General features: G+C 43.7%; 1 protein-coding gene across 1 annotated transcript in view; it reads left to right on the top strand.

The window, feature by feature from the left end:
- Positions 1-21446, top strand: part of fam135b (family with sequence similarity 135 member B) — a 191907-nt gene that overhangs the window by 124657 nt on the left and 45804 nt on the right. The window contains exons 6-7 of the mRNA XM_037693577.1: positions 2106-2265; positions 2513-2562. Coding sequence (XP_037549505.1) covers positions 2106-2265; positions 2513-2562 — 210 coding nt within the window. The remainder of the gene's footprint in view (positions 1-2105; positions 2266-2512; positions 2563-21446) is intronic.

The raw sequence follows: 21446 nt of genomic DNA, 5'->3' as shown, positions 1-21446 counted from the left end.
CCCTCTGGAGATGTGGAGAGCGCCGACCCCTCTGGAGATGTGGAGAGTTGAGGAGCGTCTGCCGGGACCCCCTCGGAATAGGAGAGATGAGGACCCACCTCAGGGGCTGCGTGTAGCGTGGAGTCCACCTCAGGGATGGCTGTAACTGGAGTCTTTAGAGTCTCTAATTCGGTTAATAAAAAATCATATTCGAGGAGCAAAGAAAGGCCTGGGATAGAAAGTAAAAAATCCTTCACCTGGGACAAAACTAAATCAAAGGAGGACGAGTTTCTTTTAGCAGAATTAAATAGTTCAAAAATTGTCTGATTAACATAAAAAATCTCTTCCAGGGAAAATGAATGAAAAAAAGGAATGTCTGTATGAGTGGGTGAGGTGACGGGTGCCGCCCCCACCGGAAACCTGGAAGGTGAGGCGGCGGGACACGCCCCCACGGAGTCACAATGAATACTCTCCGGAGGTACGGCCAGGCTAGGTCGAACAGCCGCGGCGCGGAGTGGCGGTGAGAGGCCGGATTCCGCCCCCACCAGGAACCTGGAAGGTGAGGCGACGGAACCCGCCCCTGTAACGTCAACCGGACCGGACTCACCGAACAGGAGTGGACCGGAGCTCCCGCGGGATGCTGGATCTCGCCCCCACCGGAAACCTGGGAGGTGAGGCGGCGGACCCCGCTCCCACGAAAACACCAGAACCAGCTCTGAAGTTCTGCTCGGCCGACGAGACCGGGCTGGTCGCCGCAGACTGCCTCCGGAACCGTCTTCTGCCACTGCGGCGGCGGTGGGACAGCGGAAGGACAGAGACGGAGAGGAGCTTGTCCATCGCGACACGAGGAGGGAAAAAAGGTGAGTGTTGCCGAGTGAGAACCCTGCCCGCTGGGTTCTGTTCTGGTCGGGTCGTACTGTTAGGATTTGTGTCAGGAGCGAACCCAGAGTGCAGAACAGGGACTCAACTCGGCAGATATACAAAAATAGGCTTTTAATGAAAAAACAAAAGTACAAAATAAACAAGCTGACGGGGCAGCAAAACTTACATGAACTAGAAAGGAGGCACGGGGAACTCAGGAGACATGAGAGACACGGGGAACTCGAGGGACCAGGAAGACTCAGGGAAAGACTCAGGAGACACAAGGAAGAGTACCCAATGAAGACGACCCGACGAAGAACAAGACAGAACAGGTGGCTTATATGCATAGACAAGACGAGACATAATTGCAGACAGCTGGGACAAGACACAGGTGGTAACAATGGAAACTAATGAGGGAGCACGAGGGAAACAGACACAAATCGGGCCACAGAAAAGTACCATCCTTACATCTTGAGCAGCACATTGGTGATAATAGAAAGGAACAAGTCCCTTTTAACAGATGAACGTCCAGAAGAACCAGGCTTAGGATTGGCAGCCATCTGCCTTGTCTTACTGGTTTGAGAGGACAGGAAAGAGACACACCAAAATGAAAGGTGAGAGAGAGCTCACTTATTTTTCAAGTTCTCATGCTCACAAGATGCACAGATGGACAGAGGGTATTTCTAATTTCCCCTTGTCACCCCACAACAGTGGACAATAAAGAGAATTCTCTGTGGAAATGCTCCACACAGTCACAATGATCTGTCTTTGCATCAAACAGCACATTGTGTTTAGGGACCATTTGTTTTTAACACCTTGCAAGTAATTAGTGTAAACAGAAGAACCAGCTCTTTGGGGCTGAGATGGGGTAGAGGTAGGGCAGCCGACCCAGGACCAGAAAGCTGCAGTTCAACTCCCAGCCATTCTCACATGCTGTGGTGACTCTGAGCAAGACACCCAATCCCCAATTGCCCCCCAGGCACCCACATAGCTGTCCACTACTCCACCTGGGTGCATCTCACGTGCGATGGGTTAAATGCAGATAACTAATTTTGCCATTGTGTGGAAACATACATAGAATGGTGACAATGTCAGACTTCCCTTCTTCCAACAAGTGTAACAAGTTCACTCAGCTGCTGCAGAGGTGGCTGTAGGTTCAGGTTTGTAGGCACAACCATCGTTGCCATGGGCTGTTTCTGTTTTTGTATAATCAACCACTGATTGTGTAGCAGCTGATGTTTCCTGTGTTGTTTTTATACTTTCAGGGTAGTTTTTATGTGCCCAGTGAAAACTGCCTGCAGAGAGCTCATACGTGGCACCGGCGTCTCTGCCGCCTCCTGCTGGTGGCTCATAAAGGCCTGCACACCTACTGCGGCACCCTGATGAAGGAAATTCCACAACTCATACTGGATCCACTAGAACCAGGTCTGTATAGAATCATATGTTTTTAATTAGGTCTGTATTTTAGGACATTTTTATTGTTCAAATGCTATGTCAGCATTCTCACTGTTGTTTTCCTGTTTACAGATTCTTCTGTATGTTTTTTGAAATCAAACTATTTTCCACATACTTTGTGCTTTTTTAACCTTTACCAAGTCAAAATGTTTATCTAAATTGTGAATAATCTGCTATGACTTTTGGTTTTTGTTTACTATACGTTTCTGTTGAACAGATGTTCTGCCTGTTGAAGAAACATTAAATCAGCTCTCCATAGAGTTACAGGTAAGTGCATTAAAAACAGATGTTTTCCATTTCCTGTGGACAGTAGATGTCACTGTATGACTCTGTGTCAGCCATCATTATTATCACCTAAAGGCATAGAGAGAGCAGTAATATTCCTTCTCATATTTTTTCCGTTTGTCTGCAATGTTAGGAAATATTCCATGAATCACTGATAATATTTTAACAAAACATTAACAAAGTAATCAGATATGGTATGGTATGGTATAAAGTTTATTCATTAAAAAAAAGTACAAAACAATTCCATAACAATATAAAAAAGATACAAAAGATTTAAAATGAAAGGCAGCAGAAAGAAGAAAAAATCTTATTTTATCTGCCCCTTTTTTCAAACAATTATTTCAATCATAATAATTTTCAAGTAACAGAACAAAATGAATAACTTTCTAATTTTTCTAATTCTAATACAAAACACACACTAAGCTACTTCATATATACTTTTTTAACAATTCAGCTTTGATCTTTTTCTTAAATGTACACATTGACTTGGCATTTTTCACATCACTCTCTAGACCATTCCACAATCCAACTCCTTGGATTGAGGTAGACCTTCCCTTCAGACTAGTTCTGAATTTTGGTTTGACAAATATCTCTATCCCCTTAAGATTGTAACAACTTTGTCTTTTAACAAAATTTCTTTGGATATTTAATGGTAATTTTGAGCCCTATACATAACTGATAAAATACTGTAATCTACCAAATCATGGAACTTCAATAACTACAGTTGATAAAATAATGTGCTTGATAGTGACTGTAATGCTTTCTGGTGATAATTCTTACAGCTCTTTTCTGTAAAATAAAAATAGGTTTTGTAAATGTTTTACACGCTTTCCCCCAAACATCAATGCAATAGATTAAATGTGGAACAATGATTGTGTTATACAACATGTACAGAGCTTTATCATTTAATAATTCCCTGACTTTGTATAGTACTGCAATAGATTTAGATATTTTTGTTCTTACAGAATTGATGTGATTTTTCCATGTTAGCTGTTCATCAATGATTACACCCAAATATTTCATCTCATTAACTCTACAAATCTCATCACCCTCAATTTTAAATGGATCGTCAACAGTTCTCTTTTTGTTACTAAATATCATGTATTTAGTTTTATCTAAATTTAATGATAATTTATTAAGTTTAAACAAAGTTTGTATTTTATCAAATTCTGTCTTCATCAATTCCAACATCCGTTTTACATCTTTACCCAAACAAAAAAATGTGGTGTCATCTGCAAAAAGGACACATTTGAGGAGTCCTGATACATTCACTAAGTCATTCACATATAAAATAAATAACTTTTGTCCAAGTACAGAGCCTTGAGGAACTGCACAAGTGATATTGCACAGGTCAGATCTTACACCATTTATTTGTACAAACTGTTTCCTATCTTTTAAATAGCTAGATACCCAGTGTAATGCTGGTCCTCTTAGACCATATTTATTTAATTTTTCAAGGAGAATAGTGTGGTCAATAGTATTGAATGCTTTTTTTAAACCAACAAAAATACTAACACAATACTGTTTTTGATCGACAGCAGTAGTTATTTGTTCTATTATTTCCATGAGTCAGAGTTTCTTTATTGTCATTCGCAACTCATGTGGTACATGTGGTGGAGCGAAATTATGTACACAGGGTCCCAGTTACATCCAACAATAAAATGTATAAGAAAAACAGTAATAACATCTAAGATATGAACTAAGAAAAACATCAACTAAATATACACTAAGCACTCATAACATAAAACATTGAACATCAGCACAAACATGAACATGAGTCTGTGAGCAGATGTGCACGCATGAACACATCAACATTAAAACAGATCAGCAGCAACATGAAACAGATCAGCAGCAACATGATATGGTTTTTTCACAGTGATTATTCTAGTTAGAGATTCATGAGTCTAACAGCCTCAGGGTAGAAGCTGTTCCTCAGTCTAGTGGTTCTACACTTAATGCTCCTTAACCTCCTTCCTGAGGGGAGTGGGGCAAAAAGTGTGTGTGCTGGGTGGGTGGGGTCCTTCATGATGCAGGTGGCCCTCTTCCTGCATCTGGAGGTGTAGATGTCTGTGATGGTGGGGAGGCTGATTCCAACATATTTCTGTGCAGCCTTCACCACTCCCTGCAAAGCTTTTCTTTCTGCAGCTGTGCAGCCTCCATGCCACACATTGATGCTCGAGCACAGGATGCTCTCCACTGCACACCTGTAGAAGGAGGTGAGGACTGAGCTTCCCAGACCAGCTCGCCTCAGCCGTCTGAGGAAGTAGAGTCTCTGATGAGCTTTCTTGATCAGGCTGGTGGTGTTGTTGCTCCAGCTGATGTTGTCATTCATGTGTACACCCAAGTACTTGTAGCTGGAGACCACTTCCACCGCAGATCCTCTTATGTTCAGGGGGGTGTAGGTGTTTTTTTTGAAAAATGAGAGCCATTGATGTAGAGGTTTTTGCTCTAAACCCATACTGACTGCTACTTAGAATGTTTTGTTTAGTAATAAATTTATCTAATCTGGTCACAAATAGTTCTCTCCGTGCATGCGTGGGTTTTCTCCGGGTACTCCAGTTTCCTCCCACAGTCCAAAAACATGCATGTTAGGCTGACTGGTAACTCTTAATTGTCCCTAGGTGTGGGTGAAAGAGTGAATGGGTGTTTGTCTCGTTTGTCTCTATGTGGCCCTGTGATGGACTTGCGACCCGTCCAGGGTGTCCCCCGCCCCTCGCACAGTGATTGCTGGACATGGGCACCAGCGACCCCCGTGACCCAAAATGGAATAAACGGGTAAAGAAAATGGATGGATGGATGGATGGATGGATGGGTCACAAATAGTTTTTCTAGAATTTTTGAGAACTGTGGTAATAAGGACATTGGTCTATAATTATTGAAATTATAATTATTATATTAGAATTATTAATTATAATTATATATTATTATAAACTATAATTATTGAAGATATGCTGAACTGAGACATTTGTATGTGAGACAAATATATGTACTATGTTTAGAAACACAGAAAAAGGCATGGAATTCATTGAAAAAAAAACATATTTCCTAGTTTTCATTTTTGCCAGATATTTAAGCTAAGATCATCTAATGCTGAAAAGAGACGTTTTATTAACAACTCTAATTTGTCTCTAGGTTTGAGTTAGTATATATTTTAGTTCCATTACACTTTATTCATGTACAGTAGTCCCTCGTTTATTGCAGGTGTTAGGTTCTAGTATTTGAAGTAAAGTGACAAAGCAATATATGAAGTGAATGTACACAGTATATGTATGAAGTCCTTGATATTGATACTTTGTATAAAGGTAAAGTGACATATGCAGTATAGTAATGTAGTGAACTTAACCTGATGTCAAACTAAGCCTAAGGTCAAAACCCTTGACCTTAAGAACCTTGTGGGACAGAAACTGTCATTTCATTGATCTGCATCCAGAAATACAGTTTGACCCATCCTGAGACTTTCTTTCTTGAATTAATCAAGTAGAAATGACAATTCTCTATGATCATTACTATTTTACAAATGTTTTGATAATCAAATTGTGTTAGTTCAAACAATGTTTACAGGTTGAAGAGAACTACTCATTTTTATTTTACATAAACAGTAAGTAATGATTTTTATTCCTCATTCAAAGAAGAAATCAGGTTAATATGCATTTCTTGATTTTCTGTCTTCAATGAGCAAGTTTTGTAAGTGTGTGTTAAAGTTCAGGTTTCGGTCAACTAAAAAGTTTACTGAAAAGAAATGTCATGTTTAACTTTCACAGCAGATACTAGGTGAATTGACTCCACAAAGTCTGAAGTTCTCTAACAATCTTTCTGTCTGTTTTAAACAATCTTAATCTCTATCCTTGACTTTCCATAACACCTTATATCACAAACCACACCTCTGTTCTGGTCCATCCACGAATCAGAAAGCTCTCAAATGAACTGGAAGTATAGCCGTTTAAATGTGGCGACTTCCCAGTTCAACAGGGGAGTTTTTCAGAGCTTGAAAGTTTTTCCTGGAGAAGAGTTCCAGAGTTTAACTCTCTGAAGAGAGTTAAAGAGTTCAGAGTTCTTGGATGCTAACGCAGGCGTCCAGGATGCTTCTATTGGAATCCAGAATCCAGAGACGATCTTGGGAATTATAACTTCTGTTTGGATAACCTCGCACGGCTCTCTAGGTATTTGGCTGTTCTCAACGGAGACGCTGAAAGTGGCTGGAAGTAGGACTTCACGCCGAACTGATCTATCTTCAGAAAGGTAAAGTCGACCTTCACCAAAAGTGTACTGTTGGGACGAGCTGAAATCTGAAGGAGCGTGCGAGGTTGACCTTAGGCTTAGTTTGACATCAGGTTAAGTTCACTACAGTGGCTAGCAAAAAATATAAACAGTAGTGCAAATTGAATAAGCACATAAGCATATGTTGAATCTATAACCCGTTTTTAATGATACAGAGTTCAGTGTTAAAATTTTTTGTGTTGTGTGGAAATGTGTGAAAGTTTTGTGTGTTATGCCAGTTCAAGAGGGAAGGGAGGCAGCGCAGATAGAGTTTAGCATCCTGACTGCCTGATGAACAGAGCTGTCTCCCAATCTGCTAGTTCGAGCCCTGAGACTCCGCAGTCTCCTCCCTGATGGCAGCAGGCTGAAGAAGCTGTGTAGTGGGTACGTAGGATCACTCACCATGCAGAGGGCTTTCCGAGTGAGGCGGGAACTGTGTAAGTCGTAGTGAGGTGAAGGAGGTGCCGACGAGCTTCTCGGCTGCTCTCACGATGCACTGGAGGGTCTTGTGGCAGGATGCATTACACACACCGAACCACACCATGATGCAGCTTTCTTTTTCAGAACACTTTCTATGGCACCTCTGTAGAAGGTGCACATGATGGGGGTTGGAGCTCCAGCTCTTTTCAGCTTGCGGAGAAAGTAGAGGCGCTGGTGAGCCTTCTTATCCAGTGATGCTGTGTTCCTCCTCCCGGACAGGTCCTCTGAGATGTGCACTCCCAGGAACTTGGTGATGCTCACTCTCTGCACAGTAGTACCGTTGATGGTCAGAGGAGCATGCTAGGCGTGCCTCGTCCTGAAGTCCACAACAATCTCCTTTGTCTTATCCATGTTCAGGGAGAGATTGTTGTGTCGGCACCACAAGGACAGGTGGCTCACCTCGTTCCTGTAGTCTGTCTCATCGTTGTTGCCAATGAGACCCACCACAGTCTTGTTGTCCGTAAACTTGAAGAAGTAGTTGGAGCTATAGGATGGTGTGCAGTCATGTGTCTGCAGGTTGAATAGAAGGGGGCTCAGCATGTGTCCTTGGGGGGGGGGGGGGCATATTCAGTGTGATGTTGCTGGATGTGTTGCTTCAGACCGGTACTGCCTGTGGTCTCCCGGTCAGGAAGTCTAGCAGCCAGTTACACAATGAGGTGTTCAGCCCCAGACTGTCCAGTTTAAGGATGAGCGGTTGGGGGATGATGGTGTTGAATGCCAAGCTGAAGTAAATGAACAGCATTCTAAAATAAGAATCCTTCGTGTCCAGATGTGTGAGGGCTGTGTGGAGGGCAGAGGATCTGGCATCGTCGGTCGAACGATTAGGCCGATATACAAACTGAAAAGGATCCAGGGAGGCAGGAAAGACGGTTTTGGTGTGTTTCATGACTAGCCGTTCGAAGCACTTCATCAGGATGGGGGTGAGTGCCACCGGACAATATTCTTTTAGGCAGGAGAGCAATGCCTTCTTTGGGACAGGGATGATGGTGGTGGCTTTGAAACAGGTGGGAATGATGGCCTGATCCCGCGAGATGTTAAAAATATCCTTGAAGACAGCTGTAAGTTCCCCTGCACAGTCCCTCAGCACACGACCAGGTATGTTGTCAGGACCAGGAACTTTCCGGGAGTTAATCTTGATAAATGATCACCTTAGACTGTCCGGGGACAGCGTCAGCACTTGGTCATCAGGAGAGGGGGAGAATTTCTGTGCAAGTGTGCTGTTATGTGCCTCAAACAGAGCAAAGAAGTCATTGAGCTCATTCAGCTCATTCAGTGTAGAGGTTGTGCTGTCACAGGTCTGTGGATCTGGCTTGTAGTTTGTGATGGTCTGTATCCCCCGCCACAGACTCGTGTATCCTTGCTGTCACTGAAGCGATGAGCTATCTTCCTGGAATACTGCTTCTTGGCCTTTCTGATGCCCTGGGACAGGTTGTTTCTGGCTGTCCTCAAGCCCACCTGATCTCCTGCTGTGAAGGTGGCGTTCCTGGCTCTCAGGAGTCTGTAGACCTTTGCTGTCAGCCATGGCTTCTGATTTGCCCAAACAGTGATGGTCTTGAGGTCAGTTACATCGTCAATACACTTGGTGATGTATAAACAGACAGTATCTGAGTATTCTTGAAGACCTGCGGTGTTGTTTTTGGTAGCAGCTTCTTTGAACATATTCCAATCTGTGGTGTTGAAACATTTCTGAAGTGCTTCTGAAGACCCCTCTGGGTCTCAGGTACCCACACTTGTACCTGCTTACAGACTGGTTTGATGACTTTAACCAGTGGTCTGTATGTTGGCATTATCATAACACTGATGTGATCAGAGGCGCCAATGTGGAGGAGGGGAAGGGCCTTGTAAGCTCCTTTCATGGTGATGTAAACTTGGTCCAGTGTATTGTTTCCTCTTTTTGGAAAGTCTGTGTTTTTATGTTATTGGAAACACGCTCCTTGGATCTGCATGGTTAAAATCGCCAGCCAAGGTGAGCAAAACACTAGGGTGGGCTGTCTGCTGCTCAGTGATGTGCAGATACAGTTCATTTAGTGCCTCACTTCTATTTTTGTTGCTGGAGCTTGGAGGTATATAAACAGTGACGATTATAACAGCTGTAAATTCCCTCGGTAAATAGAATGGTTGTCCTTTAATAATCATAAACTCCACTAAGGTTTGTAGACCACAGCAGCATCACGACACCAGGCATTATTGATATAAACACAGAGCCCTTGCCACAGGTCTTACCTCCCTCAATGAAAGCTCTGTCCGCTCGATAGCATGTTAGCCGCTCGAGCTGAATAGCATGGTCCGGAATGTTGTTATTAATATATGTTTCCGTAAACACAAAAACACAACAGTCTCTCGCAGTCTTCTGTGTTGTTCGTAGTAGGCATATATAATCCAGTTTATTGTCCAAAGAGCATACATTAGCCAAAATCATGGATGGGATGACCGGCTTGTATGGACTAGCCACTAGCCTAGCTTGGATACCTCTGCGCTTACCGCGCTTACCCCGCTTCTGCTTCCTGTTGCGCCGCTTATGGCACTTCCACCGTGGGCGTGATGAAGGAGTGGGGTCGGTGATGATACCGGCTTCCAGAGCAGGCCGCAGTCACGTAGCTCTTCTTTGAGTTTGTTGTGTAGAATGAACATATGCTGATATATATTCATAAATTAAACGGATTCTTTCATTTTTCTGGACTGTATAATGTACGTGCATTTAATTTAATAAAATGTGGACGGAAACGTTAATTATCTTTCACCCATCAAAATGAACGTGGTCATTTATTTTCAGAATCAAAATTTTAACATCATACATTTACATTAATTGGCAAATTGAAAAATAACAACATGGCTAATTTAGCAAGTTTTACAAGGAGTAGACAATGCGGCGATTGTTTTCTCACTTCCAGCAGTACAACAGACATTAACCATACGGCGATGGTTGAAAAACTTCACAACAGACATTTCTGGAAATATCTGGAATGATTTTTAAATAGAAGATTTTAAAGATTGAAGTTTAGAGGGAGGGAGATGGTGTGTGTGTAAGTGAAAAGTGTTGAACAGAACGGCACCCTCCATTCGACCCAGCTTTCCTCGGTACGCTCGGTAGTGAACTCGACTCATTACCTCTCTGACGATGTATCAGTGGAAGCGGAGCTCCAGTTAAGCTACCGGTCCAGCGTCTCCGTAGGATGGCAGAGAACCGTCCGGAGTGGTGGCGGAACTTCATCAACAACAGTTCACCTCACGAGTGGACTTCACATGAGTGGAGTCCTTCAGAAGTTCCACTCAGAGGTGGAAGATGTCATAATCCCAAAAGACTCGGAAGAGTTCTGGATCATGCTAGACTTCTGTTCTCCCAGACGACTGGAGCTGCAAACTCTCCACCCGACTCCAACTGGGTTGAACTAGGAAGTACCGACATTTAAAGAGCTCACTTCCGGTTCATTTGAGAACTTTCTGATTGGTCGATGGACCAAAACAGAGATGTGTTTTGTGATGTAAGAGGTTGTTAAAAGTCAAGGAAAAAGATTAAGATTGTTTAAGAACAGACAGAAGATATTATGAAGAACTCAGACTTAGTGGAGTCAATTCTCTAGTATCTTGCTGTAAAAGTTAAACATGACATTTCTTTTTCAGTAAACTTGCAGTTGACCGAAACTTGAACTTTGACCAACTTACACAACTTGCTCATTTCAAACAGACGATCAAGAAATTGAATCATTACTCTGTAACATATTCCAACTTGATTTCCACTTTGAATGAGGATTAAAATCGTTATTACTGTTTCACAGTTGATTTAAAAATGAGTAGTTCACTTCAACATTTAAACATTGTTTGAACTAACACAATTTGATTATCAAACATTTGTAAAATAGTAATGATAATCGAAAGTAGTCTTCTTTCACTTGATTAATTCAAGAAAGAAAGTCTCAGGATGGGTCAACCTGTATTTCTGGATTCAAATCAATGAAATGACAGTTTCTGTCCCATAAGGTTCTTAAGGTCAGGATTTGACCTCAGGCCTAGTTCACTACAGTTGCTTATTCCTAAAAGTATGTTTTTTTTCCGATATCAAGCAGGAACTCACTGCTATACTTGCGTTTTTAAACATGTAGACATGACGAAGACATTAAAGAACATTGCGACTCGCAGGACACAAAAACAAAAACACAGTTTTATTGTGAGACAGAGAAGCTGCAGCGTGTACGCGCGCCGCCATCTTGGTCTAAAAACCATAATGCAATAGTAACGCTAGAAGTTTAGATTAAAAAGAGCAAAGGTAAACGGACGGCAACAGCCAATCAGTGGCCAGGAAAACAGAGCTGACAGTTACTGATCCAATCAGTGCCCGGGTCACATAGCGCAATACTCTGCTTCTCAAAGAGACATGTCCTGACATGACTTACACTTTCTTGCAAATCTTACGTTTTGTTTTGCTACCCGAGTGAGGTAGGCACAGGGCACGTGCCACGCCCTCACCGCAGCCTCTCCTCTAACGGGTCTCAAAACTAATCCTAGGGCTCAGGTATTACCCGCAGCTGTTTTCCTAAGATAGTTTTAGTTTTAGGCTGTGTTGAGATGATTCACCCAGACTGTTAACTACCTTCGTTCCTTGTACCACACCCAACTTTCACCTCATGCCTCACCCGACCTAGCAGCCGGAGTGGGGATGTTTGGCAGACGAGGGAGCGCAAGTTAACGGTAGCTCATCTCCTGATTTAGCATTGCAATTGTTAATCGATCTGGTAATTTTTAGAGCCTAGGAACAAAGACTCATGGGTGTTGTTTTATAATCAAAGCTAATAAAACCATTTAAAACCTCCCATATACTTCTGATGTTTCATTGAACCAAGTTTTCCACTTCCAAGAACAAAAAGTGTGTTTGAAATAAGAATCCAGAATTTTACGTTTTGCTTTGCTTTTAATCAATAACTTTTGCAGGGGAACAGCGATATAGCACAATAATGATTACACTAGATTACACAGAGATTACATGATGAATGATTCTCACTCCTTAATTCCTTTTTAGTTGTTGACCTTCCCTGGGTGAGGTAGGTGGATGGGCTTGAAACAGGCACTTGGACTCCTCTCTGCCTTGGTCAGACTTCCCTCAGTGCAGCCGGCCACACCCGGTCTCCCTCAGGAACACAAGTACCCACACAGCTTACCTACTCTCCACCTGCCCCAACAGATTATTCCTCACCACAAAGAAGACCCTTCTACAACTCTGAGCAACCAGGTTTTTAATATAATAATATTTTCTGTTTGTCAATTCATACACTACTGCTAGAATTTGGTAAAATTTGGTTTTAGTAAGGATCAATTTTGCGGAGCGTCTCCTTACCATGTTCTCTGAATCCGGTAAGAGACAGATTTCCCAATCCCATATCTTTCGGATTTGGGCCACTCCTTGGTCCTTGTGCTGGTTCAATTTGAAGAAAAGGGGTTTCAGGTTTAATCCAGGCTGTTGAGTTTTGAAGAAATTGTTCCAAAAAAGAAACTTATTCCATCGGATTTCACCCTAGTTCTCCTCCAGCTAAAACCGTCCAAAATTGCCCTATTAATCCACAATTCGTCCAAATGTTCCTCGGATCTTGTCCTTGGTTCCTCGCCTATGAAGAGGGTCCCCAAACAGCAGAGGTTCAACTGAAAACTCTATTTTTATAAGCCTCAGATTTTGACTGACACCTCTCGGCTGGTCACCCCATCTGGCTTACCCCACTTTTTTAGGTGGGATCTTGGTCCCACTTCACTGGTTTCTTATGAGACTTTGCAAGTCATTCTAATGCATATTAAAATCTGGGTGTATTTAGTTCAACATTTGCACTGTCATTCCGTGCTGTCCTATTCTGATTCGCTCAGAGCTGTGTTTCAAGGATCTTCCCTTTTTTTCTTTCTAGAACATTCTCGAAGCTACAAGTTTCTTCCTTCCAACATTCATCATGACTCAGCTTGAAAACAGGTTACATTGTAAAATCACACAGATTACATTTTTAAATCACAAAGTTTATAATTTCACTTGATCATCTACTTGTTTATTGATTTTTCATAAACACATATTTCTCATTCACCTAAAACTGGTAATTTTATTTAAGAAGAGAGGACATTTCCTCTGTTCTGCTCTGCTCTGCTTTCCTCCCTTCTGCGTGTGTGTGCGTGTGTGTAAGGCCTCAGACGGGCCTGTGTGCGTGTGTGTGTGTTTCTTCAAGTGGGCCTGCGTGTCATACACATTTGTGTTTATGTGAATGTGTACGTGTACGTGTCGAGCAACACATGGCTCTGTTTATCCAAGGTTTCGAGGCCTTCAGCAGAGAACAAAGCATACAGAATATCACATAATAACATGTTCTGACTTGTTCTTTCCCATAAGATCAGTCTGAGCTCCGTACATTTTTCTGACAGTTTGTAAAGATTAATTTTCTTAAACAAAACTTTTCCATGTGTGAATTAAATTATACGTTTGAAAGACTGGTTCAGCAGTCATGACTTTGCTTTGCAAAAATACTGTTAGGCAGAAAACAGTGGCCGGAGACATTACAGCATTGACTTAAGTAATGTAATTTAGTCCTTATGAGTGGTGATTACAGTACGGAGGAGGCTGAATGAAAGAAAACTACAAAATGGTGGCACCTGTCCAAATATATATTTTTTGTCATTAACTTTTTCACAATCACAAGTCCCCAGTTGTGTGTTTTGCACTTTTTTTGTCCCATATGTGGACAGACTCTACATCCACAAACCACTATAGTGCGAGTCCGCAATAGTCGAATCGCTAAGTAGCAAGGGGCTACTAATGGACTGCAGACCTGTCTAGAGTGTACCGCCTCTCGTAAATTGACTGATGGAGACAGAGACTAGCTCCATTTAACCTTAAAAAAAAGAAGATAGATAGATGAATGTTTTATCTGTTGTAATCAAACCTTGGAAATCAGGGGTTACCCAATCACTGCACCAATGCTCAGTGCTAAATTATGGATCATTTGTTAATCTTGTGAGTTGGATAAGTTGAAAAATAAATAATTTGCTTACTTCCAGTTACAGTATATACTATACTGTAAATAGCAGGCCCTACTCCTCCACTTGGGTGGTTCTATTTCACTTTAAATTTGGGTCCTTTACCAGAGGACTGGGAGTTTGAGAGTTTTGAGCAGTATCAGCCCGTTTCTAGGACTGTGTTCTTCTGGGCAGAGATCTCTCAGGTGTTTTCTGGGATATGTTAGAGCCTCTATTCCAGTTTGGGGGTAACAGCACCAAGTGTTCCAAAGACCACTAGAACTACTGACACTTTGACTCCCCACAACTTCCATATTTCCTCTTTCAGCCCTTGGTATTTCTCGAGCTTCTCATTCTCCTTCCTTATGTTACAGTCACTTGGAATTGCTACTTCTATTATCACTGCCATCTTCTCTATATTGCTGACCACCACAGTCTGGTTGATTAGCCATCACCTGTTTGTCCTTTTGGATCTGGAAGTCCCACAGTATCTTAGTGCTTTCATTCTTCACCACCTTGATGGCATCTCCCATTTTGACTGGGGGACTTCCAGTCCATACTTGGCACAGATGTTCCTATATACACTACCTGGCCAAAAATACAGTTGCCACTTGGATTTAACTACAGCTATGAGCCTCCTATTGGATAATTACTGCATGGGGAATTATCTTTCAGCTGGCAACAAGTTATTTAAACCCAACTGGTGCAATGAGTTGCTTCTTAATTCTTAAACAACCATGTCAAAAGACTCATTGTGTGGTTGTGGAAAAGATGTCAGTCTGTTTGAGAAGGGTGAAATCATTGGCATGCATCAAGCAGAGAAAACATCCAAGGAGATTGCAGAAACTGCTAAAATTGGGTTAAGAACTGTCCAACACATTATTAAAAACTGAAAGGATAGTGGGGACCCATCGTCTTCGAGGAAGAAATGTGGCCAGAAAAAATCCTGAATGAATGTGATCGGTGATCACTTGAACGTTTGGTGAAATTAACACGAAGGAAAACAACAGTAGCACTCAGGGCTATGTTTAATAGTGAAATTAAGAGCATTTTCACACGCACAATGTGAAGGGAACTCAAGGAATTGGGACTGAACAGCTGTGTAGCCTTAAGAAAACCACTAATCAGTGAGAATAACTGAAAAAAAAAGCTTCAATTTGCTAGGGAGCATAAAGATTGGACTCTGGAACAATGAAAGATAGTCTAATGTGGTCTGATGAGTCTAGATTTACCCTGTTCCAGGGTGATGTGTGCATCAGGGTAAGAAGAGAGGAGATGAGGTGATGCATCCATCATACCTAGTGCCTACTGTACAAGCCTGTGGGTGTAGTGCTATGATCTGGGGTTGCTGCAGCTGTTCAGGTCTAGGCTCAGCAACAGTATGTGGTCAAAGAATGAGGTCAGCTGACTACATGAATATACTGAATGACCAGGTTATTCCATCAATGGATTTTTTTCTTCCCTGATGGCACGGGCATATTCCAAGAGGACAATGCCAGGATTTATCAGGCTCGAATTGTGAAAGAGTGGTTCTGGGAGTAAGAGATATAATTTTCACACATGGATTGGCGACCAGAGTCCAGACCTTAACCCCATTGAAAATTGTTGGGATGTGTTGGAGAAGGCTTTGTGCAGTGGTCAGTATCTGCCATCATCAATGCAAGATCTTAGAGAAAAATTAATGCAACTCTGGCTGGAAGTTGATCTTGTGACATTGCAGAAGCGTATTGGAAAAAGAAATACCACAGCAAATCTAAAGGCGGTCCAACGAAATATTAGTGTGTGACCTTTTTTTTGGTGGCAACATTTTTTTGGCCAGGCAGTGTATTATTCCAACCACTTGGTTATGGCATTCCATGTATGCTTTGCTTCCCTGGATCTGTTCTTCTGCTATTATGTGTTGGACTGTCTAAGTGTCATGTTTGGACAGCCTGCATCTTGGGTCTTGTCTGGTATGGTAGACCTTGGGCTCTATTGCTCTTTTGCTGATGGTGTGTTCTTGTTCTATAGCCACTGGTAGAATTTGTAGATATTGTAAAGATTAAGGTTGGATCAGAACCACAAGAATCCAGAACATTTTAAAAGGTTTATTAAATAAACAAAGAGCTGCCACACTCGGCAGGTGTTGGAAGACAAGGAGCCAGATCTTGTAAGTCTCAGTGGGCCTAGGACAGAGCGCTGAGAAATCACCGAGGGGCAGTGTGCGTCGGTGGTCTTGGGTGGGCGATCCAAAGGCAGAGTCGTGGGCAGAAACAAGGTTGGCAACAGGATCTGATAAAAGGCGACAGTACCAAAGAGCAAGGCAAAACTCAGAGTCCAAAAACAAGCAGGTAAAGGCAGATGAGCAGAGGTACAAAAGGGCAAGACAAAAATCAGAGTTAGAGGGGCAGGCAGGAGACTATGAACAGGATCAGGATAGACGACTGGAAGACTACTCGCCAAAGGCTTTCGATATTCTGGCACCAGACTGTGAGGGAGAGAAGCTTTTAAGCACCAGAGCACAGGTGTTTCCCATGAACACTAACAAGCTGCAGTGAGAGGAGGTGTGACAGACAGAAAGCTGCAGATAGGAAGCAGACTGACAGAAACCAAATGAACATAGAGAAAACTAGAAACCAAGCAGTAAAAAAGTGTTTTAGCAAAGATTAAAGTGTGCATCGTGACAGATCCCCACCTCAAAGCACGGCTCCAGACGTGCCACCTGGTTGGTCCGGATGCCGTCTGTGAAAGTCCCAGATGAGGCTGTGGTCCAGGATGTTGCGGGCTGGAACCCAAGAGCGCTCCTCCGGGCCGTATCCCTCCCAGTCTACTAGGTAGTGAAGACTGCGCCCCCGTTTCCTGGACCGGAGGAGGCGTCGCACTGAGTAGGCGGGGGCCCCATCAATCAGATGGGCGGGGGGGGGGGGGGGGGGGGGGATCAGATGCTGGGTGGAACTGGGATTGGGTAAAGGGCTTGATACGGGATACATGGAAAGATGGGTGAATACGAAGTGACTTGGGGAGGCGAAGGCAAACAGAAACGGGATTGAAAACTTTGGATATGGGAAATGGACCAATAAATCGGGGGGCGAGTTTGCGAGACTTGAGCTTAAGGGGCAGGTCCTTGGTGGAAAGCCAAACCCTCTGACCATCCTGATAAAGAGGTTGTTGAAACCTCTGTCGATTGGACCCTTTAACGTAGGCTGCGGAGGTATCCAAGAGGGCCTTCCTGGCTCTCCACCAGGTGCATTTACAATGAAGGGCTGACTTAAGGGCAGAGGGAACTCGAGTCTCGCGCTCCTGAAAAGAAAACAGAGTGGGTTGATAACCAGATACAACAAAAAATGGGGACAGACCAGTGGCGGAGGAGGGGACGGAACTCAAAGCAGGTTCCACCCAGGGGAGATTGGAGGGCCACTTACTGGGGTCTTTCTGACAGAGGCCCCTCAGCTTGGTCTTGACCTCCTGGTTGGCCCTCTCTGTCTGGCCATCCGTTTGGGGATGGAACCCAGATGAGAGACTGATGGATACCCCCAAGAGGTCGCAAAACTTCTTCCAGAACTTGGAAACAAACTGCGGGCCTCTGTCTGAAACTATATTGGTGCGTAGCCCGTGGAGTCAAAAGACTTCTCGGGCCATGACAGAGGCGAGTTCTTTGGATGTGGGGAGTTTAGGAAGGGGGACCAAGTGAACGTGTTTGGAGAAACGATCAATGACAGTCAAAATAACAGTATTGCCAGCTGAGGGGGGAAGACCAGTGATAAAATCTAAAATATGGGACCATGGATGAGAGGGAATGGGAAGAGGGTGAAGCAAACCGGAAAGGGGGAGGGAGTGGGTGGGCGTGATGTCTTAGTCTGATTACAAACATGGCAGGAGAGTACATAAGTCTTTACATCTCGATACAGTGTAGACCACCAAAACTGGGCTCGAACTAGGGCAAGCGTTTTAGCAGTGCCAGGATGGCAAAACAGGTGAGAAGAGTGACAAAATTTTAACACATTATTGACCCGATCAGGCGGAACAAATAATCGGTTGGAGGGGCATGCAGCTGGTGGAGGGCACGGCTGGTTGGCTTGGAGAAGGTCTCTTTCTAACTGGGTGATGGCCAGGTGGGCAGAACTGGGAAGGATATATTTCTTGCCTTGGTTTACTGGGCGGGAGTTGTCCTCCATCACTCTAGACAGAGCATCTGATTTCATGTTTTTGTGGCCAGGTCTGTAAGACAAGGTAAAATCAAAACGAGCAAAGAATAATGCCCACCTGGCCTGTCTGGGGTTTAGTCGTTTGGCCAATTTAAGATATTCAAGATTTTTATGATCGGTCCAAACCTGAAATGGAACCTTGGTGCCCTCCAACCAGTGCCTCCACTCCTCCAACGCAAGCTTCACAGCCAGTAATCCACGCTCTCCAACATTGTTGTTGCGTTCAGCAGGAGTGAGACCCTTAGAAAAATAAGCACAAGGATGAAGTTTCCCATCCTCACCATGTTGACTTACAATAGCCCCAGCATCAACCCCAGAGGCATCTACCTCTACCACAAATGGTCTTTCAGGGTCAGGGGCGTGGAGGATGGGAGCTGAGGAGAACAAAGTTTTGAGTTTGTGAAAGGCAGAGTCAGCGGCATAAGTCCATGTGAACTTAATAGTGGATGATGTGAGTGGATGGAGAAGATTGGCGATACTGCTGAAGTTCTTAATAAATTGCCTATAAAAATTGGTGAACCCCAAAAATTTCTGCAGTTGTTTTTTGTCCTTTTGTATGGGCCAGTCTAACACTGCAGAGACCTTGCTCTTGTCCATTTGAATCTGATTGGGTGCAATGACAAAACCTAGAAATGAAGTGGAAGATTGGTGAAATTCGCATTCTGCTTTTACAAATAAGTTATTCTGAAGGAGCCTGGTTAATACTGCACAAACACGTGGGTCTTTAGAAAAAAATGAGAATGTTGTCCAAATAAACAAAAAACAAATCATTTACCAAAGCCTGAAACACGGGGGGGGGGGGGGTCATTAGTGAGACCAAATGGCATAACTAGGTACTCATCGTGTCCATTTTGCGTGTTAAACACCGTTTTCCACTCATCCCCCTCTCTGATTTGAACCAAATGGTAAGCATTTCTGAGATCAAGTTTCGAGAAAATGGTAGCCCCCTGAATGAGGTCAAAAGCTGAAACCATGAGGGGAAGGGGGTACTTGTTTTTTATAGTTACTTTGTTTAAACCCCTATAATCTATACAGGGTCTGAGTGACCCGTCTTTCTTTTTAACAAAGAAAAACCAGCACCGGCTGGGGAAGCTGATGGTCTGATGAGACCTGCTTGTAAAGCCTCTTTAATATAATTTTGCATGGAGATTTGTTCGGGAGCAGATAACGAGTATAGTTCACCTTTAGGAGGCGTGGTACCAGGAATAAGGTCAATGGCACAGTCATAAGGTATGTGAGGTGGTAACAAAGCTGTTCTAGCTTTATTAAACACTTCTTTTAAATCATGGTAAACCTTAGGAACCTTTGACAAATCTGGGTAGGTCTCCTCGATAGGCTTAGCGGGTATTGATGGAAGAACTGCCTCGAACAAGCATGTCGATAAACACTCCTCAGACCACTCCAAGATCTCCTTACGTCTCCAATCGATCTGGGGGTTGTGCTTGCACAGCCAGGTTGCCCCCAGAATCACAGGGGTCTGAGGAGAATTAATCACAAAAAACGTCAGTTTCTCCTTGTGGTTACCCCCAGACTCATATACACAGGTTCGGTGACCAGTGAAGAGGAGTGAAGTGGGTGACCGTTAAGAGCGACAACAGCCAGGGGTTTAGGCGAAGGGAGAAGCTTGATGCCTGCAGCAGTTGCGAAGTGCTGATCGATGAATTCAGAGTCAGCCACTGAATTGATGAGAGCCTGGATCTGGATGGGATCCCTACCCTCCAGAGAGAGCTTGGCAGGAACGATGAGATTGAATGGTTCCCGGGTCTGACTCAGCAGGCATCTCCTCACACCTGCTGAGCCTGGCCTTTTAACGGACATCTCGAGATGAAATGTGAATCTTGGCCGCAGTAGAAACAGAGGTGATTACGTTGTCTTCGTTCTCATTCCTCTGGGGTCAGGCGACTGCAGCCAGTTTGCATGGGTTCTTCCTGAGATGGCAGAGAAGGAGGTCCAACACGTAATGGAACTTTAGGAGGCCTGAACTTGCCCATGGTTCTTTGTGGCCTATAGTCTTTCTCCCAATCTCAGATCCACCCTGTTGGCGAGGTCCTCGAGATCCTGTAACGTGTTGGGGTACCTCTTAGTTGCCAGGGCGTCCTTGATGTCATCAGAAAGTCCCCGAAAAAAGCGTCAGATAGAGCCTCCTCATTCCAATGACTGCCCGTGGCAGTGGTGTGGTAGTCAATAATGTACTCTGTCACCCTGCGGCTGCCCTGCTTGATAGAAAAAAGTTGACGCGCCGCCTCCCTCTCAGGGAGCACGGGGTCAAAAATTCTACACAGTTCTTTAGAAAAAGCAGCAAAAGAGGAACAGCACCTTGAGTTGCGTTTTCATTCGGAGGTCCCCCAGGTCTTGGCTCGGCCAGTTAACTACGATATCACATATGCCACCTTGGAACGTTCAGTGGGGAAATAGGACGGCTGTAGCTGAAAATGGATATCGCACTGACTTTAAAATGGCCGACATTGTTCTGGCTCACCTTTAAATAACTCAGATGGTGACAAGCGTGGCTCGTGCGGTACTGTAGCTTGTGGTCCAGCTGGTATGAGTCCAGAAGCAGGAACAGGATCCTGTGGTGGTAGATTTTGAGGGGACATGTTTTTAAGCATATTTATAATTTCATTCATGCCATTTTCTAATGGCTCCCTCGACACCAGCTCACCATTCTGAAACTTGTGGGTGATCCATTATGGCCAGAATATACTGTAAAGATTAAGGTTGGATCAGAACTACAAGAATCCAGAACGTTTTAAAAGGTTTATTAAAATAAACAAAGAGCTGCCACACTCGGCTGATGTTGGAAGACAAGGAGCCGGAGCTAGATCTTGTAAGTCTCATTGGGCCGGAGGCAGCGCGCTGAACAGCGCTGAGACGTCACCGAGGGGCGGTGTACGTCGGTGGTCTTGGGTGGGCGATCCAGAGGCAGAGTCGTGGGCAGAAACAAGGTTGGCAACAGGATCTGATAAA

Source organism: Nematolebias whitei, chromosome 19 (genome assembly GCF_014905685.2).
Source record: "Nematolebias whitei isolate Nwh7 chromosome 19, NemWhi1, whole genome shotgun sequence".
Classification (NCBI taxonomy): Eukaryota; Metazoa; Chordata; class Actinopteri; order Cyprinodontiformes; family Rivulidae; genus Nematolebias; species Nematolebias whitei.
Note: the sequence above shows the minus strand (reverse complement) of the source record. Positions and strands in the feature narration are given on the sequence as shown.